Genomic DNA, 24,295 nt, shown 5'->3' with positions numbered 1-24,295 from the left:
TTATTGTTTCGTGCTGGCGGAGTTTTCACCGGCATACCGTGACTTTTTCCTGCCATGTATTTTGTATTTTGCAAGTGTAAATAACAAAATCGTCGATCTTAGCAGTTATCAGTAGATGTTTTTACCGCTGTATTCTGCATTAAACGCTAATTTATGTGTGTGTGCTAAATTGTCACCGGAAACATTTGCCAACTGTGTGGTGGACTCAGCCTGTTTGAACAGCGCCGTTTGCTCCAGTGCGGCATATGTCAGGCAGTAGGAAACGTGTAAGATGACGACAAACTGCTGGTGAAAAACCCAATTACGGGATAGCCTGTTGCTTAATTGAGTTTAAATCCACCCGCGATAAATTGGCCCGATTACGTTATGATCTGGTTAATCAAGCGTATACATTGAAAATTGCAATGATGCGGCTATACTTACATATGTGTGTGCGCGTGTCTGTGTGTGAGCCAAGAGGCATGAACCGTTTGAAGAGTCGATTCAGCTTTTAAGTGGCTTTTTTGAGATCCCTACAAGATGGCAATCTCTGAAACATTTTGCGCGATAAACGGATTTCTGAAATGCACTTAACAGATTGATCTGTCCCCCCGATGCTCCACCCCGCCGTATATGCAAAACCGGCAAAATACTTGGGATGCGGCTATTTGGTCGCCATGCGTGTATTGCCTATCAGGACATATATATTGCTGCAGCGGACTCATGGGAAGTAATACATTATTAAATCATGGGAACGGTGCTGGCCAAGTAACTACTCACCATTTCCTGTGTTGACAGTCCTTCACACGACGTATAGTCTTCATACTTTTTATATTGCCTAATTACAGCCTCCCTGACACTATCGTCCATCTCCTATGCATCGCACAGCTATAGGTTGCAGCTGGCTGCAAACGTGGGCTCGTTTGTGCTCGTGCACGATTATACAGCAACTCACTGTGACCTTTTACCAGCTATATTACATGAGCACCCATGAGGAGTTCCCTGAATGTTCTTGCTGGAATAATAGGCCTTTTGTCCATTTGTAAAGGTATGCATTCAATTCCGTCTTTCGTCTGAGGTAGAATTTACAGGGCGCTCATGCGGCAGTCTTGCCACACGTAAAGGTCGCGATCGATAGCGTGCATTAATTGAAGCGTCCGACTATGTCTCGTATCCGCATGTTCATTTTTTTAGCACACTGATTACCAAAGCGGATCAAATGCAGAATATTCATTAATTAACTAATAATAATAAAGAGAACGCTTACCGGAAGAAATAGTTTGATTCATAATTTGTGTGCAGTTGGACGATTACTTACCCTTTATATACGAGTATTACTGTAGATGCGAACATGTTATTATGAATGCTATACACTGTATACTAGCATTTACGACAGGTCGACATAATTTGGGTTGTGAAGTCTTATTGTTAGGCAGAAGTACATAACTGGGGTATATGAGCTATGAGATTCTAGTGACGTTGTTTACGGGAGACCGCAGTTTGGCTGAACAAAACAACTGCAAAAAAAATTTATTGGTAATTATGTATCTGACTGAAATTGCATATATCAGTTTTCAAAAATATTTGATTTTGCAATTTTTTGTTGCAGGTCGGAAAAGGTTCTGGCAACTACAGTGTTGAGGCTAATATTAGTATTATTATGTAACAAGTTTCAGTCTTATCTTACCTTTTGTTATTTTTCGGTCAAAGCGTAAGAAAGTCCCGTGAATCTTGTGAATTAAACAAACACTGCTTTTCTAGCAGTTGCTGCATGTTTAAGTTTTGGACTCCAAGTTTGTCTAGGTCATCCACTAGAAATCGATAGTTCCTAGTAATCTGAAAATTTTGTAATAAAGTTTTCTTTCTTCTGTGCTCATAATTTTTTATTGTGCCGGATAACAGATTACGGGCAGACGGGGCAGTCAGTTTTAACAGATTCTACAGAAGACCGCAGATGCTACAGGTTGCGACAATGCTGATGTACAGGTTCTACTGAGCTTGTTACAAAGCTAACAGCAAATTTTTACCTTTACAAAATTAGCATTGGCTTTGCGTTCTATATTTCGAAAGTTAGCTCCCGAAAATAATAGCTATATTTGTCCGCACCCTATTCTGTTTCCTTAATCTTGAGCTGGTCATATGGCTCTGTGTTACGATTTATACTACAGTTTTTTCTGGGACCAACTAGCCATGAATGCTACGCTACGTATAGTACATTCATAAATCAATATATCTGTACCAAACCTTTGTGTGCCTCTTAAATGAAAAATTATGACGCTCTCTGGAACTGGATCGTATTCCCGAAAATACTTGAAAAGTTTTGGTAATCGTCTGCGTCAACATTTGTGCCAGATCCAATTTGTCCGATATATGCAAACATATGTAAACGTTGTTTAACGATATACATATACCAAGCTGACGGTTGCCGTATGCAGCCTTACGTAGCCAGCACTATGCGACCGATTTCCAAAGTAAATAAATGCAGCTACAACTTCGATTATTTTTTGTTATAGTCGAATTTCTGGGATAAACTGAATTAAGTAAATAACCACCGTACATAACCCTGATTCTGGTGTGTATATTAATGCGCTATTTATGCTGTATGTTTATTGTTGTTGTATTTTCGGCGTAATGTATTCGTAACTTTGATTTGTGCATGTTAAACTGAGTAACGCGTTTAAATATAATTTTATTCATATGTTAACAAAGCTATTTTTTATAGATTCTCTGCAAGGATATCACGAAAAGCGTCTTTTAAACAGTTTTTTCGGACCGGGGTCGAATTACAGTAACATGGAACGGCCCATCCTTAATGAGTCCCTCGCTCTTCCAGTTCATTTCGGTTTAACATTACAGCAAATTATGGATGTGGTATGTCGATCATACTTGACTGCGCATTTGCGTTTGACCCCTTGTAATTTACATACGTATCGTTTTTTTCTTTATCGAAAGTTCATCCGCAGTGCCTTGATAAGTTGATATATCTGCTAGTAATGATCAGAGCAATCTTGCAGGATGAAAGAAATCAGCTTCTCTCCACCACCCTCTGGATTACAATGGTTCGTGCTTTTGTAACATTCAAATTTATGCCGGCCCCTTGGAAAAACCTTTTACTTTTTGCAAGAAATGCTGCAGCGTGCATTACGATTGCAGTATTTGTACAGACGATAATAGGCCTTGCTGTAGTAGATGTATGTTCCGTTTGCAGTTAAATTAGCAGCAAGCAGCCACCCTAATAACTAACATTATGCTAAATAAGATAAGCGGATATTGGGCAAATTAAGTTGAATAGTAATTTTTTGTTATCGATGTAAAAATTAGTTGAATCTTTTTGAAGATACTAAATATCATGGGCTGGATTAATTTTTATGCGGGAACAGCAAATTAAGCCTTTTCTTTGCCGTGGAAATAATTACAGGATGGATAATTAGTGTATATACAATTTTTTTAAAATTCATTGAATAACTGAATCACTCTTTGGAATACTGTACGTCACTATGTCCGTCTGCGCTGTTGTTACTGAATTACTCTAATTTTAAATGGCAGAATTTATGAGACTCCGGAATAGTAAATAAGTGAAGACTGAATGGGATTTGGTAAAGCTGGTTAAACTCTGTTCTAACTTCTAATTACTTTCAACAGTGATAGCTTTGAAATTAAAGGACAATTTTTAAACCCTAATGTGGTATTTTTAGATGAAAGTGAACAAGGAATACGCAGTAAAACAACAGTAAAAAAACACACAATATCTCTGCAAATCAAACCACCGTTTTTTTAACCAGTAATGCAGCCAGTATCAGTTTGGCCGCAATGTCGCATACGTCTGGAGCCTCTAAAAATGTTACCGAACTGCAAACATTTTCTAAAGATGCTTGTGCAAAAACTTTGAAAATATTTTATGTTTATGTTTATACAGGAGTGGAATGACTACAATCTGAAATGGAACAGCAGCGAATATGGGGGATTATCCGACATACGGGTGCATCCGGACAAGGTTTGGAAGCCGGATGTCCTGCTGTACAACAGGTTGGTAAAGAGCAATTAAATAAGAGTATAGTACAGTATCTGTACAGAGTATGTATATCTTATACGATAATTCTGAAAATGAGCAATATTCTTTATACTCAAATGATATTGTGCATTCGTGGTTGCAGTGCTGATGAGCGCTTCGAGAACACATTTCATTCTAATGTGGTGGTGTACAGTACGGGTGACTGCGTGTACATACCTCCCGGGATCTTCAAGAGCACTTGCAAGATTAACATAAAATGGTTTCCATTTGACGAACAGCATTGTACGCTCAAATTCGGCTCCTGGAGTTACGACGGCAATAGGATCGATCTGCAGCTGAAGAAGAACGAAGCAGATCTATCCGGATTCATGAAGAATGGCGAATGGGAACTCATTGGTAAAAAACACGTTTACCCTTACTTCGTATGGGCGAAACGTTTTCAAGAGTCATTTTTAGGAGTACCTGCTCAAAGAAACGTTATCACTTATGAATGCTGCCCTGAACCATATGTAAGATGGCATTATCTATGCTAGACAGTATAAATTTAATTTCATCAAAGTTCAAATCAGAAACCATGGTTGTTCGTAGGTGGATGTGACCTTTACGATTATTATTCGCCGAAGGGTGTTGTTTTATGTTTTCAATCTCGTGCTTCCATGTGCTTTAATAAGCTCCATCACACTTTTGGGATTCTGTTTGCCGGTTGAATCAGGAGAAAAGTTGACCTTAGGTACAAGTTGTATAATTTAGATGTTGTATAGTTTAGTTGTGTAATAATATTAATTTATTTGTATAATAATGTTGTTGTTGTTGATATTTATTTGTATGCGTTGTATAATTTATTTGTATAATTTAGTTTTTGTATACTTTACAGTAGTTACGTCAAGAATTTAGTTCTTCTAAATAGAAGTGCCTACTGATTAGTACTGATTTTTAATTATGCAGTTATTAATACAATACAAATACTCGTATCGGTCACTTTTGGATCATTATTGCTGGTCTGTTAAATGCATTACTTTTGACAGGTGTGACAATTTTGCTCTCTCTTACTGTGTTCCTTTTGATGGTTGCTGAGAGTATGCCGGCTACTTCGGATGCCGTACCGCTTTTAGGTCTGTATGATGGATTGACGCTTGCACAAAAGAAATTTGTTTTCGATATTTAAAATACGGCAGATCAGAGTGCCATTAATGGAAATTCATCTTGTCATTTGATGTTTTTAATATAGGCACTTACTTCTCACTCATTATGATGATGACCGGGCTTTCCGTAAGCAGAACGATACAAAAACCCGTGATTTTTTCCTGATCACATGGATTACTTTTCAGGTGGTACTTACGGTGATTGTCTTAAATGTGCACTTTCGTACTCCCCAAACGCACGTTATGCATCCTTGGGTAAGTTTTTATTTTTTAATTGGGGAAAACATTTTTTGTGTGACCTTTGAGTGTATGCCGGGGCGCTCCGTGTTTCCGCCATTTCCTTTGTTATCAGCTGTCTCGTGTACGGATGCGGGTGCCTTCAAAAGCCCGCCATATTTCTTGTAAAACTATTATTGCCGCACGTGTTTATTTTTCTATTAGAGGGCATAATAAAAAGCAACAAAAATTGGGGACATGAAAGTTTATAAAAAGTATACGGTTTACTTAACATGGATGCCGCGTGACTTGTGGTATTCGAACAACGTTGCCGGTCGCTGATAAATTTTAATGTTTTGAATTATCTTCGATCTCACATTTAGCATTATAAGATTAAGTATTAATTAAATAGTTACAGTTTAATCTCTTCTCTTGTAATGAAATACTGATGAGTTGTGTTAATCTGTCGATTTTGCAGGTTCGCAAGATACTGCTGGTTTGGCTGCCTTTTATCTTAGGCTTGAAGCGTCCTGGACCCATGCCAAATATGTGCCCTCCAAAACCTAAAATCTGCCGTTCCTGCTTTAAAACCGTCAATGCTAACAACGTCAACTCAGACAAAAATCACGGTCGTTCCCTAAATGCCTTAGATCTAGAGTCGCGCTCGTGCAGTCTGCTCGCGAATGTACTGGAGCTCGATGACCGGCCAAAATCCTTGCAGTTGCTAAATCACAACACTTTTTCTTCTCCGGATCATCAGTACGTCGTACGTCGCCGATCCAGACCTCAGGTTACTAATGTTAAACCTTCTATTGGCTTATTAAATTAAACAGTACATGAACGCATCCGCTACTACAGCATAATTAAAGGATAAATTTGATAATAGCGAACATTAAGCTGTATAAAATCGTGTCCACTTTGTTAACTCGGTGCGACGGCGACTAAGAGTTAATTATATGCCATGCAAAGGCCGATGTTAACTTTTCTCTCAACTGTTTTTTTTAATAATTATTGCAGTTTTCTTTTTATTCACCTGTGGTAAAACGTATTATCTATAACATCATAATTTTTGAAACATTGAAACGTCATTAAACTTTTCTGCTCCTTCCATTGTTCCCAAAACCGATGCTGCGTTCCCCCGTTGTCGGATCTTCAGTGATAATCTCAGACGTAAAAATTCATGGGAACGGGTTTCGCCAGTGTGTTGTTTCATGCAGTCGTTTGCCCAGCTCTTTAACAATGACGAAAGCTGAAGATCCCCCATGGGCCCATTGTTTCGAAAGCTATCGGTATTGCAGTTAATTGCTACCTGCATTTTCTTCGCTTTTCTTGTGATTCGTTTAGTCAGGCGCATAAAATCTTAGTTTAAACTAATTTTGCATGCTATGAGTCTCAGTGCATGCAAAATCACTTTTTGAGTACCTCTACTCATGGCAGAAAAGCGGCATGAGAATCATCTTGTGCCGTATACTCTGTACATGTGCAGTCATATAAAGATTTGTCCGATAATCATAAAGGTCTTATATTTACCGCCAACAGCATTCATTTTATAACCATTTGTTAAAAAGTTTTCTTATACGTAAAAGTATCATACCGTCTTTTTCCCTCTGTGTACATATTCACACAAGTCCTCACAGTAAAATAAAACAAACTGTTTTCGACAGCATTAAAATTATAAAATGTGACACTGTGGTGAATAACAGGTAAAATTCGTCTGAATACCAGTCAAAAGTTAAGTAAAATGTGCACCCAGGTATATGTACGTACCACAGTTGTTCCATGGCCAGGTTTGATTCCTTACAATCATATAAATTACTGGCTTATATGTTAAAGAATTACAGTGGGTCAAGGTTTGCTGATGCAAATAAATTTGTCGGTCAACACATGGTATCCTCCCAGTGCTCCAGGAGCTAGTAATTTTAAACATTTTTTGTTTCTTTAGTTTCTGTCGGTTCCTTTCCTTTCTTCGTGTTTTTTTGCTATACGAAGTATGGTATTGATGGATAAAAGTTGCTTACACTCTGATAAACTTCTACAATACTTCTATGTATGAAGACAGAACACAAAGTACAATTACACGCGTAGTCTTGTACGCGAAAACTTAATGAAAATGTGCGAGTACTAATTCCAGCGGATACAATTGCAGCAGTCAGGCCGTGTGGAAAATGTGGAAGATATTTTAACCGAAGTGCGATATGTGGCGGATCGGATGCGAGCAGAAGATACGGACATGATTACGACAAATGACTGGTACAGTATTTTTTAGATTAGCACATAATTACTTTATTCACTTCCCGCGTTTATCGCAGTTTCTGTTACTTGCAATTGTGTGTGACACGTGGTAAACATGTTTGCGGCTGTTGCAGGAAGTTTGCCGCCATGGTCCTCGACCGGCTTTTTTTATGGATCATCGTAATGTTTACGATTGGCTTTACGGGTGGTGTTCTCATGTCGGCACCGCATTTTCAAGTGTAATCATGTATGCAACAGGGCTGGCGCGACTGTTAATTTCAGCAGCTGATCAGCAATTTTTATTCATTTTCAGCATGACGATTTACGGATACACGTTAAAATGAAACGTGATGTTCGCTTTCTAAGCAGCTCTGTAGTTGTGTCATTGCGACATGTCATCCGGGAGTGAATAACACGTGTGTAAAATTGTATGACAAAGTTTTCCCATTAAATTTGCAAAAACGTTCGGTTTCTGTTGCAGGCTTGGTCGTCAGTTTAAAAGTGTTTTAAAGTTGTGCCAAAAATTTTTTTTTTACGAGTATGCGCTTTATGTCAATTATTCTTCCTACAGTTGTACATTTACTCTGCTGTGGAGCAACCATGTAATGCACAAAGTTAATGCCTACTTGAGAATCAGAAAGCAATCACCGTTGCAAAGTTTGATTGCTCCTGTGTTTTGCGCAATCTCGGATAATAATTACGCATAATTAAACGATAACAAGTTAGGATGAAATTACACTTTTTTACGAAATTTCTGAGCGTGTTCTGAATTTCAAGTATTTCATGTTTTGCTTTATTCTTTACAGAGCATCTGGGACTCAGTTCAAAAGGCAATAGCACCCGATTAACTACAAGGCAAACCTGATTACTTTATTTCATAATTTAAAATTCGGAAATTGAAAAACAATCAAAAAACAATCAATTAAAAAAACAATTCTATCTGCCCTCGTTTCCCAACGCTGCCATATACATATTTGTATAATTGTACGGTAACGTTTGCTTTAACGACAGCTACAGAATATCACCTGATATGGCTGACCAATGCTAGTTCAAAGCCCAGGTTTTCCGTATCTGTTATGTATGAGCTATCAACTGGAATTTAAGGACTGATAGCCGTTTCCCAAATAAATATGTTACAAGGGAAAAATGTCCAGGCTTAGCGCAATTTACAAACATGCGCATCACTATAAAAGGTCAAAGTTGCACAGGTGAAAAGTTAATCTCCGGTAACTGCCATCCTGTTCGCTATTTTGATTGACAATGTTTTTGCACGTTTTGCCGAACTGGGATACTGTCTGGTAACTTTGTTGTCTTCTAAATGACGCTGGTGTCTCTCTGTCCAATTAGCAACATCGAACAGCCGGTGTCGTAACGAGTAAGTCACTTCCGCTCCCTGGTGTTTATATACATGTCCCGCTGCGCGTAACACGCGGACAAAATAATTTTGTTCATTGTACTGAAAAGCTATTCCCTACCGCATGTTACAGTCATTTCCCAAAATCTGACCCCGACACATTCCCCGCCCAAAAGCTGCTTAACACAGCAACCTCAAGGAAATTAAAATCCACTGCCTACGAACGTAATTAGCACTCATCCCTGTTTTCGGCTTACTAGAAGCAATAATTAAAAACCCATTTACACCCGGCTTTCTTTAACTCCCAGCAGCATCGTGCAACAGGATGACAAGTGTGTCATCAGCGTTGGCTCAGCAGAAATGATTATACGCGGAGCGCCGGGTGCTAAAAGAAGTGGGTTACTATAGTTAGCACGTAGTGTCCGGTACAGCTACTGTTCCCGCGTTAAATTGTTATTCCCAGTGTAATAATCTCCGGCGGGCGCAAGTACGTACATTACCTGTTGCCGAGGAGGTGTGACACCCGGCAAATCCTGTGCCGAGTGGAAAATGATGACGCGGTGATACACAGCGCGTCAATGAAATTGCCGGTATGGACACGGTGAATGTGTGTATATAAGTGGCCGATCTTCCTTGTTGTGTTACAACACCCCGTCCTTATTTGTTAGTGGAATCCAAAGGAGATGATTAGTATTTGTTTGCTTGTAACGTTATTTCCGCGCTTTCGTCAATAATTGCTCTTGTACGCTTTTCCGCATTACACAGCTGTGCCGTGATATTAAAGCCTTCGGGTTGCCATTTTGACATTAGAGGTAATTTTTGGCGGACATTACGTGGTTACTTCCGCTGTCGACCAGTTGTCTCCCCACGCCATTTCTGTGCAGCATTCAGTTTCGATTAGGAAAGTGTGGTTTATACGCAATTTGAATTATGGACAAAAGCAGTTTGATTGCTATCCTGGCGTCCGCCATCCTCATGGTTGTTATGCAGTGTTTTGCCGTGCCGGTGCCGGCACTGGATGACGCTGACCTTTTCGACCAGAGCGAAAATGTGGTAAGCACTAAGCACATAGTTTACGCCATTTTAAAAACTAATTTTAAGCAAAGCGTTTTTGTAATATATACGACTGATAAGCATAAATATACGTGGGCGCCAAAGGACTGATGTTTAGTCAAATCAGTGAGGTTGTAATGGTTGCGTTGTTATTTTACTTTGCGAGTTAATTACGTACTACGTACGCGTAACACGTGTAAGTTTTGAAGACTCGAAACTTAATCTTAATTTAATTAGATACAAGAATTAATACATTAATATCAAGATAAAAGTATTACGTCTGATTGGAAATTTAAAAAAAACCGTTGAAATTTTGCGAAGATTTACTGTATCTTAAACGCCGCGAAAAATTCATCTTGCATATCGTACAGCATAAGCATTACGCAAACCAAACTACCACGATACAAAAAGCCTTGTTGTTAACCTAACTTGTCCTACAGGTTATCCAGTTTTGATTCCATTTCTAAAGACCGTAAAATTTGAAGTTGATCTTGGCCGTAGGCGAAACGGGGATCGTTAAGCTATAGACTGTCTGTAACATCCATCACCAAAAGACTGAAATAGATTTTTATGATTAAATCTAAATGCAGCAGGGATCAGCCGGAAAACAAAATGTACCCAGAAACCAACACGGATTCACATCGATCCGCAAAATCATCCGCCCATATCATAATTAGAACCTCCTAGCTTTTTTTTATTTTGCTATTGCTCCAACAATTTAGCACAAATGGCGCAGCTGGACGCCTTGCGGATGTGGATAGGTTTGAGTGGAACGGAAACAGTGCTGACACAATACAGTTCTGTGAACACAATGCAGTTTACCGTTTATGCGAAACATGGACACATTGTACAGTAATCGCTTCGTAGAAAGATCAGATTCGCTTTGCACTGCGAATTGACCTATCGGGTGATAATTAACTTTAGGGATTAACCTAGCCTTAGTTACGTTTAAGTGTACTTCCTTCATGAAACGGAAATTTACGAACTAATAATTCTTCGTAAATCACAAGGTAGCCACGTTCGCTTACGCATAACCGAAACACTAAATTTGGTAATCATAATACCATACAAAATACCCCATATTCTGAATACGGATACCCACTGCAATTAGTTGTGCTTAATTTTAGACAGATGCAAAAAAGTTTTGTTCTGCGCTTTAAAAGGAATTAAATCTTAAAACTGTTATAAGAATAGATAAGACCGCCATCTACGTCATAGAACGTTCTTCTCACCATCAGTTTTGCTGCGGCGCACCTAAAACGTTGTCAAAACCGGCGAAATAATATCGATTTGGCGGATAACATACTTAAACGACAACCAATACAATATCAATGAGTTGCGCATATTTGTTGTATTCCATAATTTTGAACATCACGTTTTTGTTTAGTTTGAACGATTATCCTTTATCAACAATTTTGGGAAATAGGCGTGCTCATCAATAAGCGATACGCTGGATAGGTAGCTATAATTACACAACAGGCGCTAATTATATTTAGAGACATTTCCTAATCGGAATACCGGTAGCTCGTGCAACATACCTTGGTTCACTTCCGCCACAAGCGCCATTCATTCATTAATGTCTTGTGTATGTCGCACAGGCCCCATTCTTCCCCGTCTATGACCGGCGCACCGCCTATTCCGGTCCGGAGATGGCAGAAATGAAACTAATGGCGTCATTAGCGGCGGACGACGCTAGTGCTGTCAAGGCCGGCGTGCCGAGTCCCGCGACGTATCCCGACAATTACAGCATCTTGCCGCCGATTAAACGCACTCCACCACGCGATGTCCGCAGCCGGTCCATCCTGTGCTATTTCAATTCGGTGTCCTGCTTCGGAGGAAGACGTCAGAACACGTAGCCCGGTGTTTTCGAATTGTTGCTGGCCGCTGGACGACATTCCAAAATGGCGTTAAACTACGATCTCGTTTATATTGAGCTTCTTAATTTATTTACTTTCTAGTTTTTATATTTGTGCAACAGAAAACTGCCTACAATTTTGTTATAAAGTTTTGTTGACGTGGTTGGTGATTACGCAGCAGTTAGTCACTACGTACGCTATTAACGATACAAGGAGAGAAGCAGATCATGTAGCGCTTCCACTTCCGGTAATTCAATCATTAAACTGTGCATTGTGTCATAAGTGAATGCTATGCGCCGCTACAATTAAATACAAAGTACATTACTACTACATAGTATAATTACTCGCATAATTATACTCGTATAAACGAAATAATCACTCAGTTAACAGGAAATTGTAACACAACGTTCAGTCTTTAGTTATCATTTGCCGTCCTGTGGAATACTATGAAAATTCGTACTTTACTAGTTTTCACTTTATTAGTTTTTTCACTTCGGAATACTACTTTATTAGTTTAACGGCTTAAAAAAAGTGCGCGGTTAAAATTAAAACATGTACTCATGCTTAATTTTTAATCATTACATACAAACATCAGTAGAAGTAGTTGATTTAGTAAATTTAGTTGTAAATAAAGCTAACAATATAATTATAGGTCATTCGTGCGGTGCGGCCTGCGACTATAAGTTTGATAATCTATTACAGAGGCAGATTTGAGTTAAAGATAATATTACTTGAATAGTTGCAAGACACAGCGTAAATGAACATTCAGAATTTTTCGCTCAGAAATTGCAAAGCGATTAATATTATAATAATATTAATCACTTTGGAAATTGCAAAAATAACGCGGTACGAGGCGTATGCATAGGCGGTCTATGGCTATTAGGCGCACCAGGAATATGTCCTGTTCTTCGAATGACAGATTTGACGATTTTACAATCTGGATCACACTTCTACACATTTGCAACATTAATTGTTCAAAAATTCTCTTTATAATCAAACGAACATGTCTCTTCCATTTATTAGATTCGTACCAAATAAGGTTTCCGCATCCTTATCTCGTAGCTTCAAAGTCAAGAAGTTCTTCAGGTATGTAGACCTTATTCCAGAGTGGCGGGATATATGCTGCAACTGCAACATGCTGTGCAGTGTGTGTACTGTGTAGCCTGAATGACACCAGTCGTTTTTTGGGTATTTAGCACTACGGCGTCTTCTGTCCGGCTGGAATACTCGTTTTCCGGTATTGCGGAATTGGCAGGAATTGCGGGAGGTGGCGTTTGTGGGGCACTGCTGTACTGCTGCTGTTTGTATCCTCCCGACAAGCAGCATCGTACAATGGACATTGGTCTGCTGAGCATTCCCGCGGGAGCCTGTTCGGGGATGGTTGGAGCTGCGTTGTATGGGTTTTCACTTCGCCGACAGAATTTTCGACAACTGGGTGCAGCTGGATTCCGGGCTGGAGTGGCAGGATTTATGGGCAGCTTCGTCGTGGTCGGGACGGCGAGCGCTTACGAGAAGTCTAAGGGGAAAGACAGTAAGCAATAGCATAAGCATACCAGTACTCGTACAGTCTGTAAATGAGCTGCATTATGGGCAGTAATCATATCAACTGCACAATACACAGGTTTTTTGTAATTTGTAAATGAGATTTTCCATTCTTTATTTTTGATAGTTTTGCCGAAGGAAAATATTTTCGTATTCGTTTTCGTAACGCATACGAATTTAAGTGAATTTTCGCGAAAACGACAAGTAGCCGACTTGTAATTTCGTTATTTTTATTCTTTATTTTGTTATTTCGTTCTTTTGATTTTCGTTATTTTGTTACGAATCGTATACGAAAAGATTTACGCGAGAATCCGAAAATTTTTGAGAATCCGAAAATTGTTTTAGATTATAATCATGTACGCGAAAAGCCTAAACTGCCAATTTCAAACACCGAAACCATTACTTGATCGTGTAAGGTTTTGCTGTAATGACAGCATGTTGTCATCACAGCACCAGATCCACTCCCGACCCAAAAATCCACTTTCACAAAATATACCGCGCATCATATTTTGTGGAACTGTGGATTTTGGTTAATTTTTAAAATTGAAATTTAAAAATTTTTCTTTTAGGCGTATCTGTTTCACCTTCTGCGTCTTCCCGCGTGTTACTGAACAAAACTAACAAGAATTATCAGAGCGTTTTGAGCTATTATCGGATTTGCCACAAGGAGACAAAATTATTGCATGTTACGTATGGACTGACGGTCATGGAGATCTTCGCTGTAAATCCAAGACACTGGATTCAGAGCCGAAAAGCCCGGAAGGTGAGTTGATACTTTGATAATAAGCTAACAAGCAAACGGAAGCTGAAATAGTGAAGAGTGCTATGTTGCAACTTGCAAGCGTAGAGCAGAATAATTGGTCAGATAAGCGTAGAAAGTGCTCAGGCTGATGAGATGTTTCAGAACATTTTTGGGGTGACTTTACGTATTGTAATCTTACGTTTAGATCTTCCCATCTGGAGCTACGATGGTTCAAAAACTTACCAGGCCGAAGGAAGCAGCAGCGAAATTTATCTACAACCTGTAGCATTGTATGCGGATCCATTTAACGGCAGTAAAAACAAGCTCGTACTGTGCGAAACGCTTACAAGCGACAAGATGCCGACAGGTTAACAATTACGAAGAAGCCTATACCGTAGTGCGAAAGAATGATAATAGCTTGCAAATTAAAACTTGAAAATTTTTTTAATAAATTCTTTATAGAGAGCAATAAGCGCCGATCATGCCGAATTGCCGATGTGATGAATCAAGCAAAGTATTTTGAGCCACGGTTTGGAATCGAGCAAAAATACTCGTTGTTGGACGTTGACGGTCGACCATTCGAGCGCAAAGTGGATCTCCGAAGTCACAAGGTGTTGCAAGAAACCAAAATGAATATACTTATATTGTTATATATCTGTATTTATCATCTGCTTTGGAGATAAGGTGGTTTACTCAGGTGCATTACGAAGGATACTACTGAACGAAATAATCATTTTCTGATATTCATAGGATATGACTGCGCGATGGGAGCAGACATCGCGATAGCTCATTGTCATGCTTGCCTGCATGCTGGGATCAGTTTGCCGGGTTCAAGGCCGGTGTAAAACCGGGACAGTGGGAATTCCAGATTGGACCTTGTGACGGCATTTCGGTTGTAAGTTTCTGTGTGCATCATGCGTTAAAACTGCGTCTAAACGCTCGTTCTCACGTTCTGGTATTGCATTTTAATAAAACAATGTCAAAGGAATTACCCCCAATAGGCAGACGAATTGTGGATGGCTCGATACATCTTACTCCGTGTGGCGGAAGATTTCGGAGTTGTAGTGTCCTTCGACCCGAAATCGGTACCGGGAGACTGGAGTGGCACTGATGCCAGTATAACTGTCAGATTTAGCACCAAAGCTATGCGAACTCCCGGGATTGGCCAACAGGCCATCAATGAGGCCGTTGAAAAGCTGAAAAAAGTTTCTTTTCACTAATCCAGTTAGTTTGAAAAATCTGCATTCCGTCCAGATCTTTGTTTGCATGTGATCTCGTTGCAGTGTGTAAGGAAAATTATCTGTATGCCTGTAAAATTAACTGTAAAATATCTGTACAGTAATAATTGTCATCCGCATTCTGGAAAGAGTTTATAAGAATTTGTTCCAAAAGTGGTAAAAAAAAATGGCAGGAACCGTTGTACACCATAAAACTTTTGACGTATCACAATACAACATTAGGGCGCACTAAAATACATCATACAAAAATTATAAAAAAAGGTTAAATCTACATTTAAATGTATCAGATTAAAAACCTGTAGGTGTCATCCGACATACTAAAAATTATCAAGCGGGCTTTTGTATCAAAAGGCTGATCGGAGAGGTCGTCCTGAATTTGCTTGAAGTATTTTCGGTGTTTCGGAAACCTGTCAACATGAATCTTTGTCAACACGAATACACTGGCAATCAGAGATAACCAGCAACGCGCTCATACTTATCACACAACTGAGACCAATCATCGAAACGAACGGTCCCACTACCGGATCGAGACATATAAGCCGGCAGCCATTTCACAACTGGACCCGGAAGCTCCAAAGCGAAAATTTCCAGAATTGTTTGAGAGGAAAACGATGCAACCGTCTGCTCCAGTACTGTCAGAATCTAAGCAATGAGGTATTTATGTAACGGTAAGCTAGAAGTAACGGTAGTATTTATGTAACGGTATGTACATTCAGCTAGAGGTCAATTAGATACTCATACCAGAGGGCAGAGGTAATACAAACTACTACAGATACTGAAATGATAATAAAAATTTAAAAAGACCCATAAATCGTAACAACAAACGGTATCTGAATACCCCCCGGAAATTATTCAACTAAATTCGACCGGTATTTCTGTGGAAAAACAACTACGACTATACTAGGACAAGACTCGTTAATAAAAATACTTACATGCGTCGAATAACGCTTTTTATCCCGTCCATGCATTTTTTCGGACGTTATAAAAGACACTTTCACTCGATTTCCAGGTAAAGCCTGCACCGGGGTTGCGACAATGTTTTCCGTTGGCACATTTACAGAATCAGACGGCTCAGTACGAGTGGATGACATCTTCTGCCCGATCCAGTCCGTCACTTCGTTCAGCGCTAATTTACGCTCGACTATTCGATCACGTTCCATGAAACGCACCGTACAAGCACTGTCTTTGATAATCACTAAATGTATAGCCATTCTTTTGCAAAAATCCTGCGTATCTTCCAGCACCGGATGCGGATCCATTAAAATGTCCGCCCGAATACCCTGGTTACGCAAACCATGCAGGATACCAATTTGTTCCTTCAACATAGGCGAACTGCCAACGGCACAAATCAGAACATCGATTGCGCTCTCCAATTCAAACTATTAACCGTAAATAACAGTAATAAGAATAACAGTAAAATTCGAAGTGTTAAGCACAGAATTTGCCGCGCAAAGCCTACCTCTTCAGACTTCGTTAAGGCATTCACCAGTTTATCGAAAGCCATGCTTATACCAACGGCCACTGGTCGAAAATCTAAGGAGCTCTTTTTAACGAAAGACTGAACCTGCAACAACTGTTTTTGAAAAAATGCGCACAAAAAACTAAGAAGAACCAATTCAACGCGCAGAAAAAAAGAATGAAATTAACATATGGACGAAGTGCATGACGTACAAGGGAAGAATAGCGTCCACCCACTGCCAGGGTTCCAAGTGGTTTATCTCCATGCGGACTCTGAGTACGCTGAACGACGTGGTATACAATACCGCTTCGAATATATTTATCGGACAGCTGCAGACATACATCCACCTGACGACATGCAAAATATTTAAACTGAACATACATAAACTTTCACCTTACATAAACCTAAAATACCAACTGCATTCGTACGGCTTTCACGAATCGCTTAATAAGCAGCACTCGTATAAGAGCCTACTTTGAAAAATTCTTATGCATAATACATCTATAGAAATACAAAAAAGCTAAAAAAGGTTATGCTAAAAAGTTACCTTAAAAGGACAGCCCATCTTCTCGAGAATTCCCAAAAAGCTTTCGCATTCGAATAGTGCTCTTTTCGCTAAAGATCCAGCCTAAAATACCGCGTATCACAATATGCACCAACTAATCCTTGGTAACCGCCATGAATCCTTACGGTTCCTCTTCGCTGAATAATAGTTTTGACCATTCCCGATATCTGAGCCAACCCGCCTTCTTGTTCAAGGAATTTCTCAAGAAATGTATGGCTGTGTTCAGGCATTTCGTGCACTTCATTCCAGCGTAATCGTGTTTTCTGCTTGCTCTTCTCATGCTATTAAACATCACGAGCCAATTAGTTTTGAAGCGGCATCTTCATATCGATCGGTAGGGACGGTGAGTTACCCGGGTGTCCCACAAACGATTCAACGCTAGGTCTAATTTGTTTTCCGGTATACCGGCGTTGAGAAAAGCAGCCCGAAGGAAATCAGTATGGTTTAATCGTAAATGATAGCTCCGATCAGCTAATGAGGGAAACTCCTTAATTATGTCGTTGATTACTGATACGCACTCGGCGTCGGCCAGGAAACTGTCAAAAATATAACGTCACAAGATATCGTTGCTATTAAAATGATTTATTTCGATCAGTAATGAAGTACTCACCTCTCTGGAAAGGAGGTTACAATATCAAATGCACACTCATATAGTTCTTTGGGATGAGCTGCGATAATGTTACGATCGCGGTAAACACGATCAATGCAGAAACGCTTTATGCTGACGATCCCGTTGTGAGCGACATACCGAGCAAATGGAACCTACAAAATAATAAATATTCAATATGAGAACCAACGATGCCAAGGCGTAGGTGAGCTATCAATAAAATAGGCTAATACGCAATCAGAAAACAGCTGCCAAAATTCAAAACAAAAACTGTTAAAAACGTAAACACAAATTAAAAAACATAATACAAATACAATTTTAAAAACTTAAATAAATAAAATTTTAAACACGATTAATCATTACAAGCCACCTGTACAGCTAATTGTAAAAAACACGCACGATTATTACTTTCACAAAGTGCTAAGCGCAAATTATTTATATTAGTTCTAAAATTAAAGATCTGGCATTTACCCGAAGATCCTGTGGTAACACAACGACATCTCCAGAAGCATCGACAAGTTTGACACTTTCCAAAGATGTGTGCTGATCGGATTTTGGAGTTAATAAAGGTGTCTGAAAGCGGCTAGCTCCTGGAAATTGTTTGAAATTGTATTCTGTGCAATGATTCCTTTTGTTTGTACGCCGACAAATACCATGAAGCTGGAACACTTGCGTAACCTTCCGCTCGACAAATTCAAACGCCAACAACCATTTCATATTGCCAGAACCCTAATTCAAAAAGACGCTCAAATATGACGAAGAAAACTGAAATACCCAACGTACCTTCTGAATATCAGAATCGTAGGTCAGATTATTGACAGCACTCATCTGCTGCGCAAAAAGCGAATGCATTAGCCGCTTGTAAGCTTTGCTCTGTGGATTATGCACGGTACGACGAATGATCTCATTAACTTCCGCTTCTTCAATTTGTACAGGAGGCAGCATATCTGACTGAAGAATATCAACAGCGTGGGGACGCTTTTGTACGTCATGTTCCAGCATCCACATCAGCAGTGAAGCCTAACGATGGTGAAGAAATGCAAAACTTTGCAAAATAACTGTTTATTTCGTTCAACATTGTGTCTGTTGTAAAAAATGCGCACTAAATGTATAGATGTTAAAATAAAGGCTACATAACTGACAAAGCTGTTGCTCGGAATGTGTAAGCACTTCGTTTTGGTTGGAATGCTATGATATCAGCATATAGGTACTTATATACAACATCTATACGTATACGGTTTACCCACATAAACATTAACACATTACGTCTACTCACAGATTCGCAAATTTATTAAAGACAAACCTGTTGTTTCAGAGCGAAGAAATCAAAGTCAAGCGGAAAATGCGCCGGTGACTTGCGAATGTTTTGAAGCACTTTCGTGCGCTCCATTCCGGTAGGAAGAGGATGGTAACACATCTGCGCGAGATACCAATAGTAACTGCATTCAAGTTTTCAAACCCCCTGCTTCAAGATGCGCCACTAACCTCAAAAAAAGATACGCCTAAGCTGTACACATCCACTTTTTGGCTGTACGTCGCTTTTGCAACATTTTCCACTAATTCCGGTGCAACGTATAGTGCCGTTCCGACGCGTCCAGTGCGGCTGGCTTCATCCGTAGCCATAGTATCCGTTCGCGATCCACTCAATTCGCCAATATTATCTGCATAATTTGCCTGCAAAACAGCAGCGCTATAACCTTCCATGCAAAAAATTGAAGTCAAAACAACTGAAACTGGCAAACCAAAAAATGGCACTTACAAGTCGGTGAGTAGCTAAACCAAAATCTCCGATTCGAGCATGATCTTCACTGTCGATAAAAATATTTGCTGGTTTCAAGTCTCTGTGAATAATGCCCTGTAGAACAGACGCCCATTTCTTAGTTATCTCGATCCTTTAATGCATACAAAATACAACGATTCGCATAATTCCATTTTACCTGCTGATGAATATGCGCCAAACCTTCCAAAATCTCTCGAAATAAACGCCACACCCTTGTTTGATCTTTATACAATCCCTCATCAATACATGTTCGCAAGGTGCTCTTGTCACAGTATTCCATCTGAATAAACAAAACGGCCATTGGCGCGGGACTGCTGGAAGGTTGACTGCTGGCCGTGACAATTTCAGTTCTTTTCGTTGTGTCCTTGGAGTCCGATGATGGTTCTTCCGCACGCGAACCATCAAACAGTATCGAAGACGAATCGGGCGAACGTCGTTTGTTCTGGCTAAAAATCGCGTATTTAACCCCGAGATCCAAAACAATCAATCAACAACAACAATTGCTTATAATAACGAACACCCTTTGACTCGAAAATCATTAGTCCAATATATGTATATCAATCAAGTACGTTCTCAAAATTAGTTTATTTAATCAAGATTAATACATGTCGTTATCTAATACAGCAGTACTGTATGTGGTACTCCAAATTTCCGAAAATGCAAACAAAACATTTACTTACGGATACGAAGGGCCGAAAAAGTCTTGGTCATCGTTAACACTATCATCATTAGCAAAGAGCGAAGGGCCGTTCCCGAGTTCATCGTCGCTCCACTCTACGGAACCATCTCGAGGAGGAGGTGCGTTTTTTTCAATATCGTCAGGCAAGAATCCAAAAGAATTGACAAACCCTTCCGGTGTCTTCACTGGACCTTTTCCGTTTCTAACCGCACTGTCGGTGGTAATCGCCGATGATTCCTGGGTGCCGCTTTCACTGACAACTACGGTGTCAATCCAAGAATTGTAATATCTACAAACCACGCAGCCAAGTTATGACAAACGATAAAAGATCGTGCGGAGGTTAAATACACCGTAATGACCGTACCGAACAACATTTTCATGGTTTAATCTGGATAATAATTTCACTTCTCGCAGGATCCGCTGATTGAGTTTTTCTTTGGCTTCTTTCAAGGGAATCCGTTTTATAGCGTACGTTCGTCCATCTAGACGATTCTTCACTTTCAGCACATCGCCATATCCTCCACTGCCGCAAAACTGGATGATGTCGAATTCCCGATTGAGTCGACTTTCAGTTGGTACGGCCAGCGACCGTTTGGCCAGTTGTGACGCCAGGTCAGAATCTTCTCCATCCGGTGTCTCGGGTGGCAAATTTTTGAAAAAACCTACAAACGTAGAAAAATCAATTTACAGTAGCTCCAAACACATTTAAACACTACTCGTAGGGATCAGCTCTTTGCCTTTTTCGGATTCTGTGGGAACTAAAATTTCCAGTTTTTCAACCATTGCTGTTCGGGATGTTATGAAACGATGATTTTGTAGCTGTTCTACGGGCCAACGATCTCTATCAAACTGAATCAAACAGCGACTCAAGAAATCTTTGGCTTCGGTTGGAACGGTCAAAGGAACGTCGTAAATTTCCTGGACAATAAAGGATCCAACAAGAACCGACGCCAGCAGCATACCAAACTGAAGAATATCGGCTTTCTTTCCACTGTCGAAAAAGTTTTTCTAGAAATTAAAAAATGAAGGCATTCTCGACTATGTGTGGTTATACGAATACCTTTTTATGGTGGCAACCATATCTCCAGCTTCATTCAGTGAAAACTGGTAAATTTCTTCCAGTTTCTTCTCGATCGCATAATCACCGAGCAGGAACTTCCCATTATCGGAATATATCACAGAAGAAGGTATCAAATGCCGATGTACGACATTATTCTTGTGGAGGTAACTAAGGCTGTCTAAAAGCTGGGAAGCAAGAAGCCGGGCTTGTTCCATAGAGAACGGAGCATGATCCTTCAGGAAAGCGGAAAGAGAAGTTCCGTAAATGTATTCTTTAAGCACCTAAAATGCAAAACAACATTACACCGAGATTAGCAAATACGGTAGATGTACTGTATTTACAATAATGACCACCTAGTGAGTAAAGTTTAGCCACAATCGACTATCATAATTTTTTGCAGTACTTCATTATGACAAACATTTTAAACAGTCATCGCACCAACAAAATATTTGCGAAAAAATACAACCGGATACTTTTTTATATTTTTTTAAACTATAAGCTGCAACATTAGTAAATACAGATCACTTGAAATTCCGTGCGCCCAAATTAACTATTTGTGCACAGGTAATTCTACTTCACTTTTTTGGGGCGCATAGCATCGAATATCAGCATCGAACGTTTTAACTAACATGCACATAAACGTGATCCTTGTCAAATCCATACATCCATCCCAGATAATGCCGTAAACCCGAATGTCGCAGTCTGAGCAGTTGCTGAAATTCTCCATCCATAATATCAAGCTGTTTCAGATATTTCTTGGATTCTTCGGCAAGAATTTCCTGCTGCTGTGCGCTAGGTTTCTTGCGCCACGGTCGCCAGCGGAACAACCATTCGCCGACCACAATCAAGGCGTTATCGCGGTCCAAATCAAGAGCGTGGTGGATGAATGAACCATTGAGTTCCTTTTCTGCCGCAGACCTCTCCAGTATTATCACGTGAGCCAAGTACACTAATGCCAACGAAATACATACCGAACGATCTGATAATCTGCAACCGCTTTTTCCGACCACTTCGCAATTCCAACTCGAAGGGTTCTTTTCTGTGGCTAAGGTTGCTCTGACTTTCCGACTCAGTTGACCGAGATCTGCTGTAAAATAGATCGCATCTGGATGAATTCAAACCATCTTCCGTTTTGTAAAACCGGTATTTCTTCACGTGATACCTTTGTGGAACGGGAAACTGCGGCTTTTCTTGCGTGGATGATCTTGAAGGCGAAGACGAAGCAACTAATGTGACAGGTTCGACGGACTGATCTTCAGAAGCATCATTCTTCAACATACAAACGAAACATCACTCAAATCCAAAACAGATTTTGCACATGATTCAAACGTCAAAAACAAACACAAAAAAAACACATGGAGCAGCAGTTACTTCAATTTTAAATCGCACATTCTTCTCTTCCTGCTGCATGTAGGATTTACGCTTTTCGATTTCTTGTTCAATCTGCTCCATCTGAATAGCATACAAAGGATTACCACGAAGGCAGTCTACAGATATACTCACACAGAATAAATTATTATCCACCTCGTGCTCCTGTTGCTTTTGCAAAAAATCCCTTCTCTGTCGTTCTTCCGCTGCCAGCTTTTCGGATTCGTTTCGCTGCTTCATGATCATCTGGTCGTAAAATGATTTGTCGGCTGGTTTATTGTTGGCGTACAAAAAAGCCTGCACGGTTTCCGCCAGCGGAAATATCATTTCCTACACACCGAAGAAGCGGAAACAATATTCAGATTTGAAGTAACGAAAGGGCCAATAAAATTATCCCTTCCGTCCCTTTTCCGCACCGGTACCACCAAATAATTAAAGCCCACTTTGCATAAATTAAAAAAATCGTACAATTACAAATTACAATTAATACAAACAAAATGCACAGAAAATACAATTCAGTGTGAGTTGAGCGAACGTTGCAAAATTAATAAGAAAATCGCAGAATTAGACCATAGTCACATAGTGTGAGATAAAATAGAACTTGTCCGATTCAATTGATTTTCTTTCACCTTAGATCCGAATGCAAAAAATTTCTTCAGCTACACTCGTTAATCAGCGTAAAAGATTTCATTATGATTTACACGACAATACCTGGCCCTTCATTGCATCTGCCTTCATCTCCAAATCTTTTAGCAATTTTTTAACGTTAACGTCGCTCAGCCCTTTAGGATTTATTAAACGCAACTCCGGCGCACTGCAAATTGAATCGTTAACAAACCCTTCGGACCTTCGGACAAACGATCATCACTGCGAAGTGCGAACAACATTCTACGCACACGAACGGGTATCGTTCTCCGCATTTCACACCCAGCGTCAATTCAACGTGGGCTTCTTTTCCTGCATGCTTTCTTGTGGGAACAATCGTATCTGAATTTCAGGAGACCGGCGAACCTGGAGAAAAAATTTGAACTTACGATAGGGTAAGTTTAAAAGCTGAAAAACACTATACCTTCCATTCATCTTGCTCGCGCAGGTCCTCAACATACGGATCAAATATCGCTTTGATGGCATTCACTTCGTTCTCTTGGCGTTCTTCGATGGATTCGTCTTCGCTCATTTTTGGTAGTGCATCCCACCAGCATGAAATAAATCCATCAAGCTATAGAGTATACATATTTTGAAAGCGAAAGAACTTCTGCGCTTTATTTTTTAAACCGTAAAGGAATCTACTGAATGGTACTAGTAACAAGTAAGTAAATCACATCCAGATAGCAGTGCGTCATTATTGACGGTACTAATAAGTTGTCGGTAAGTTGCAGTCTGCCCAGTACGGCAACGCAGTGTATCAACT

The 24,295-nt window shown here is 39.8% G+C and overlaps 4 protein-coding genes across 5 annotated transcripts; 3 read left to right on the top strand and 1 right to left on the bottom strand.

Annotated features, from left to right (window-relative positions):
* Positions 1-81: 81 nt before the first annotated feature.
* On the top strand, positions 82-8,020 carry LOC129584966 (neuronal acetylcholine receptor subunit alpha-7-like). 2 transcript variants are annotated; one of them, XM_055477421.1, is made up of 14 exons: positions 82-747; positions 828-1,027; positions 2,702-2,850; positions 2,994-3,038; positions 3,896-4,005; positions 4,134-4,387; positions 4,448-4,500; positions 4,580-4,721; positions 5,017-5,103; positions 5,220-5,260; positions 5,320-5,388; positions 5,828-6,139; positions 7,481-7,599; positions 7,716-8,020. In XM_055477421.1, the coding sequence occupies exons 2-14, from the start codon at positions 970-972 to the stop codon at positions 7,822-7,824; spliced, it is 1,548 nt and encodes a 515-aa protein (XP_055333396.1). In that variant the 5' UTR covers positions 82-747; positions 828-969; the 3' UTR covers positions 7,825-8,020. The 2 variants fall into 2 exon arrangements, with proteins under 2 accessions (XP_055333396.1, XP_055333397.1); XM_055477422.1 differs by having other exon boundaries at positions 82-1,027; positions 7,496-7,599.
* A 1,327-nt stretch (positions 8,021-9,347) lies between these two features.
* On the top strand, positions 9,348-11,873 carry LOC129584968 (uncharacterized). Its single transcript, XM_055477426.1, has 2 exons — positions 9,348-9,988; positions 11,587-11,873. The coding sequence occupies exons 1-2, from the start codon at positions 9,866-9,868 to the stop codon at positions 11,842-11,844; spliced, it is 381 nt and encodes a 126-aa protein (XP_055333401.1). The 5' UTR covers positions 9,348-9,865; the 3' UTR covers positions 11,845-11,873.
* Positions 11,874-13,176: 1,303 nt separating this feature from the next.
* On the top strand, positions 13,177-15,540 carry LOC129585056 (glutamine synthetase-like). Its single transcript, XM_055477572.1, has 6 exons — positions 13,177-13,375; positions 14,012-14,149; positions 14,334-14,495; positions 14,591-14,739; positions 14,879-15,023; positions 15,130-15,540. Exons 1-5 carry the CDS (start codon positions 13,177-13,179, stop codon positions 14,912-14,914), a joined length of 684 nt encoding a protein of 227 aa, XP_055333547.1. The 3' UTR covers positions 14,915-15,023; positions 15,130-15,540.
* Positions 15,495-24,253, bottom strand: LOC129584964 (eIF-2-alpha kinase GCN2-like). Its single transcript, XM_055477417.1, is given in 29 exon segments — positions 15,495-15,773; positions 15,842-16,008; positions 16,299-16,745; positions 16,826-16,930; positions 17,038-17,172; positions 17,373-17,453; positions 17,516-17,671; positions 17,743-17,926; positions 18,001-18,152; positions 18,469-18,587; positions 18,651-18,726; positions 18,781-19,017; positions 19,301-19,414; positions 19,483-19,671; positions 19,757-19,852; positions 19,935-20,223; positions 20,458-20,745; positions 20,821-21,118; positions 21,194-21,447; positions 21,517-21,797; positions 22,146-22,423; positions 22,488-22,603; positions 22,679-22,785; positions 22,888-22,968; positions 23,041-23,214; positions 23,596-23,698; positions 23,781-23,841; positions 23,844-23,895; positions 23,954-24,253. Coding segments are annotated over 29 exon segments (4,872 nt in total). The 5' UTR covers positions 24,062-24,253; the 3' UTR covers positions 15,495-15,649.
* Positions 24,254-24,295: the final 42 nt, after the last annotated feature.

Source organism: Paramacrobiotus metropolitanus, unplaced genomic scaffold (genome assembly GCF_019649055.1).
Source record: "Paramacrobiotus metropolitanus isolate TYO unplaced genomic scaffold, Prichtersi_v1.0 Parri_scaffold0000015, whole genome shotgun sequence".
In the NCBI taxonomy this organism is placed as follows: Eukaryota; Metazoa; Tardigrada; class Eutardigrada; order Parachela; family Macrobiotidae; genus Paramacrobiotus; species Paramacrobiotus metropolitanus.
This window is presented reverse-complemented; position numbering and strand designations above follow the sequence as displayed.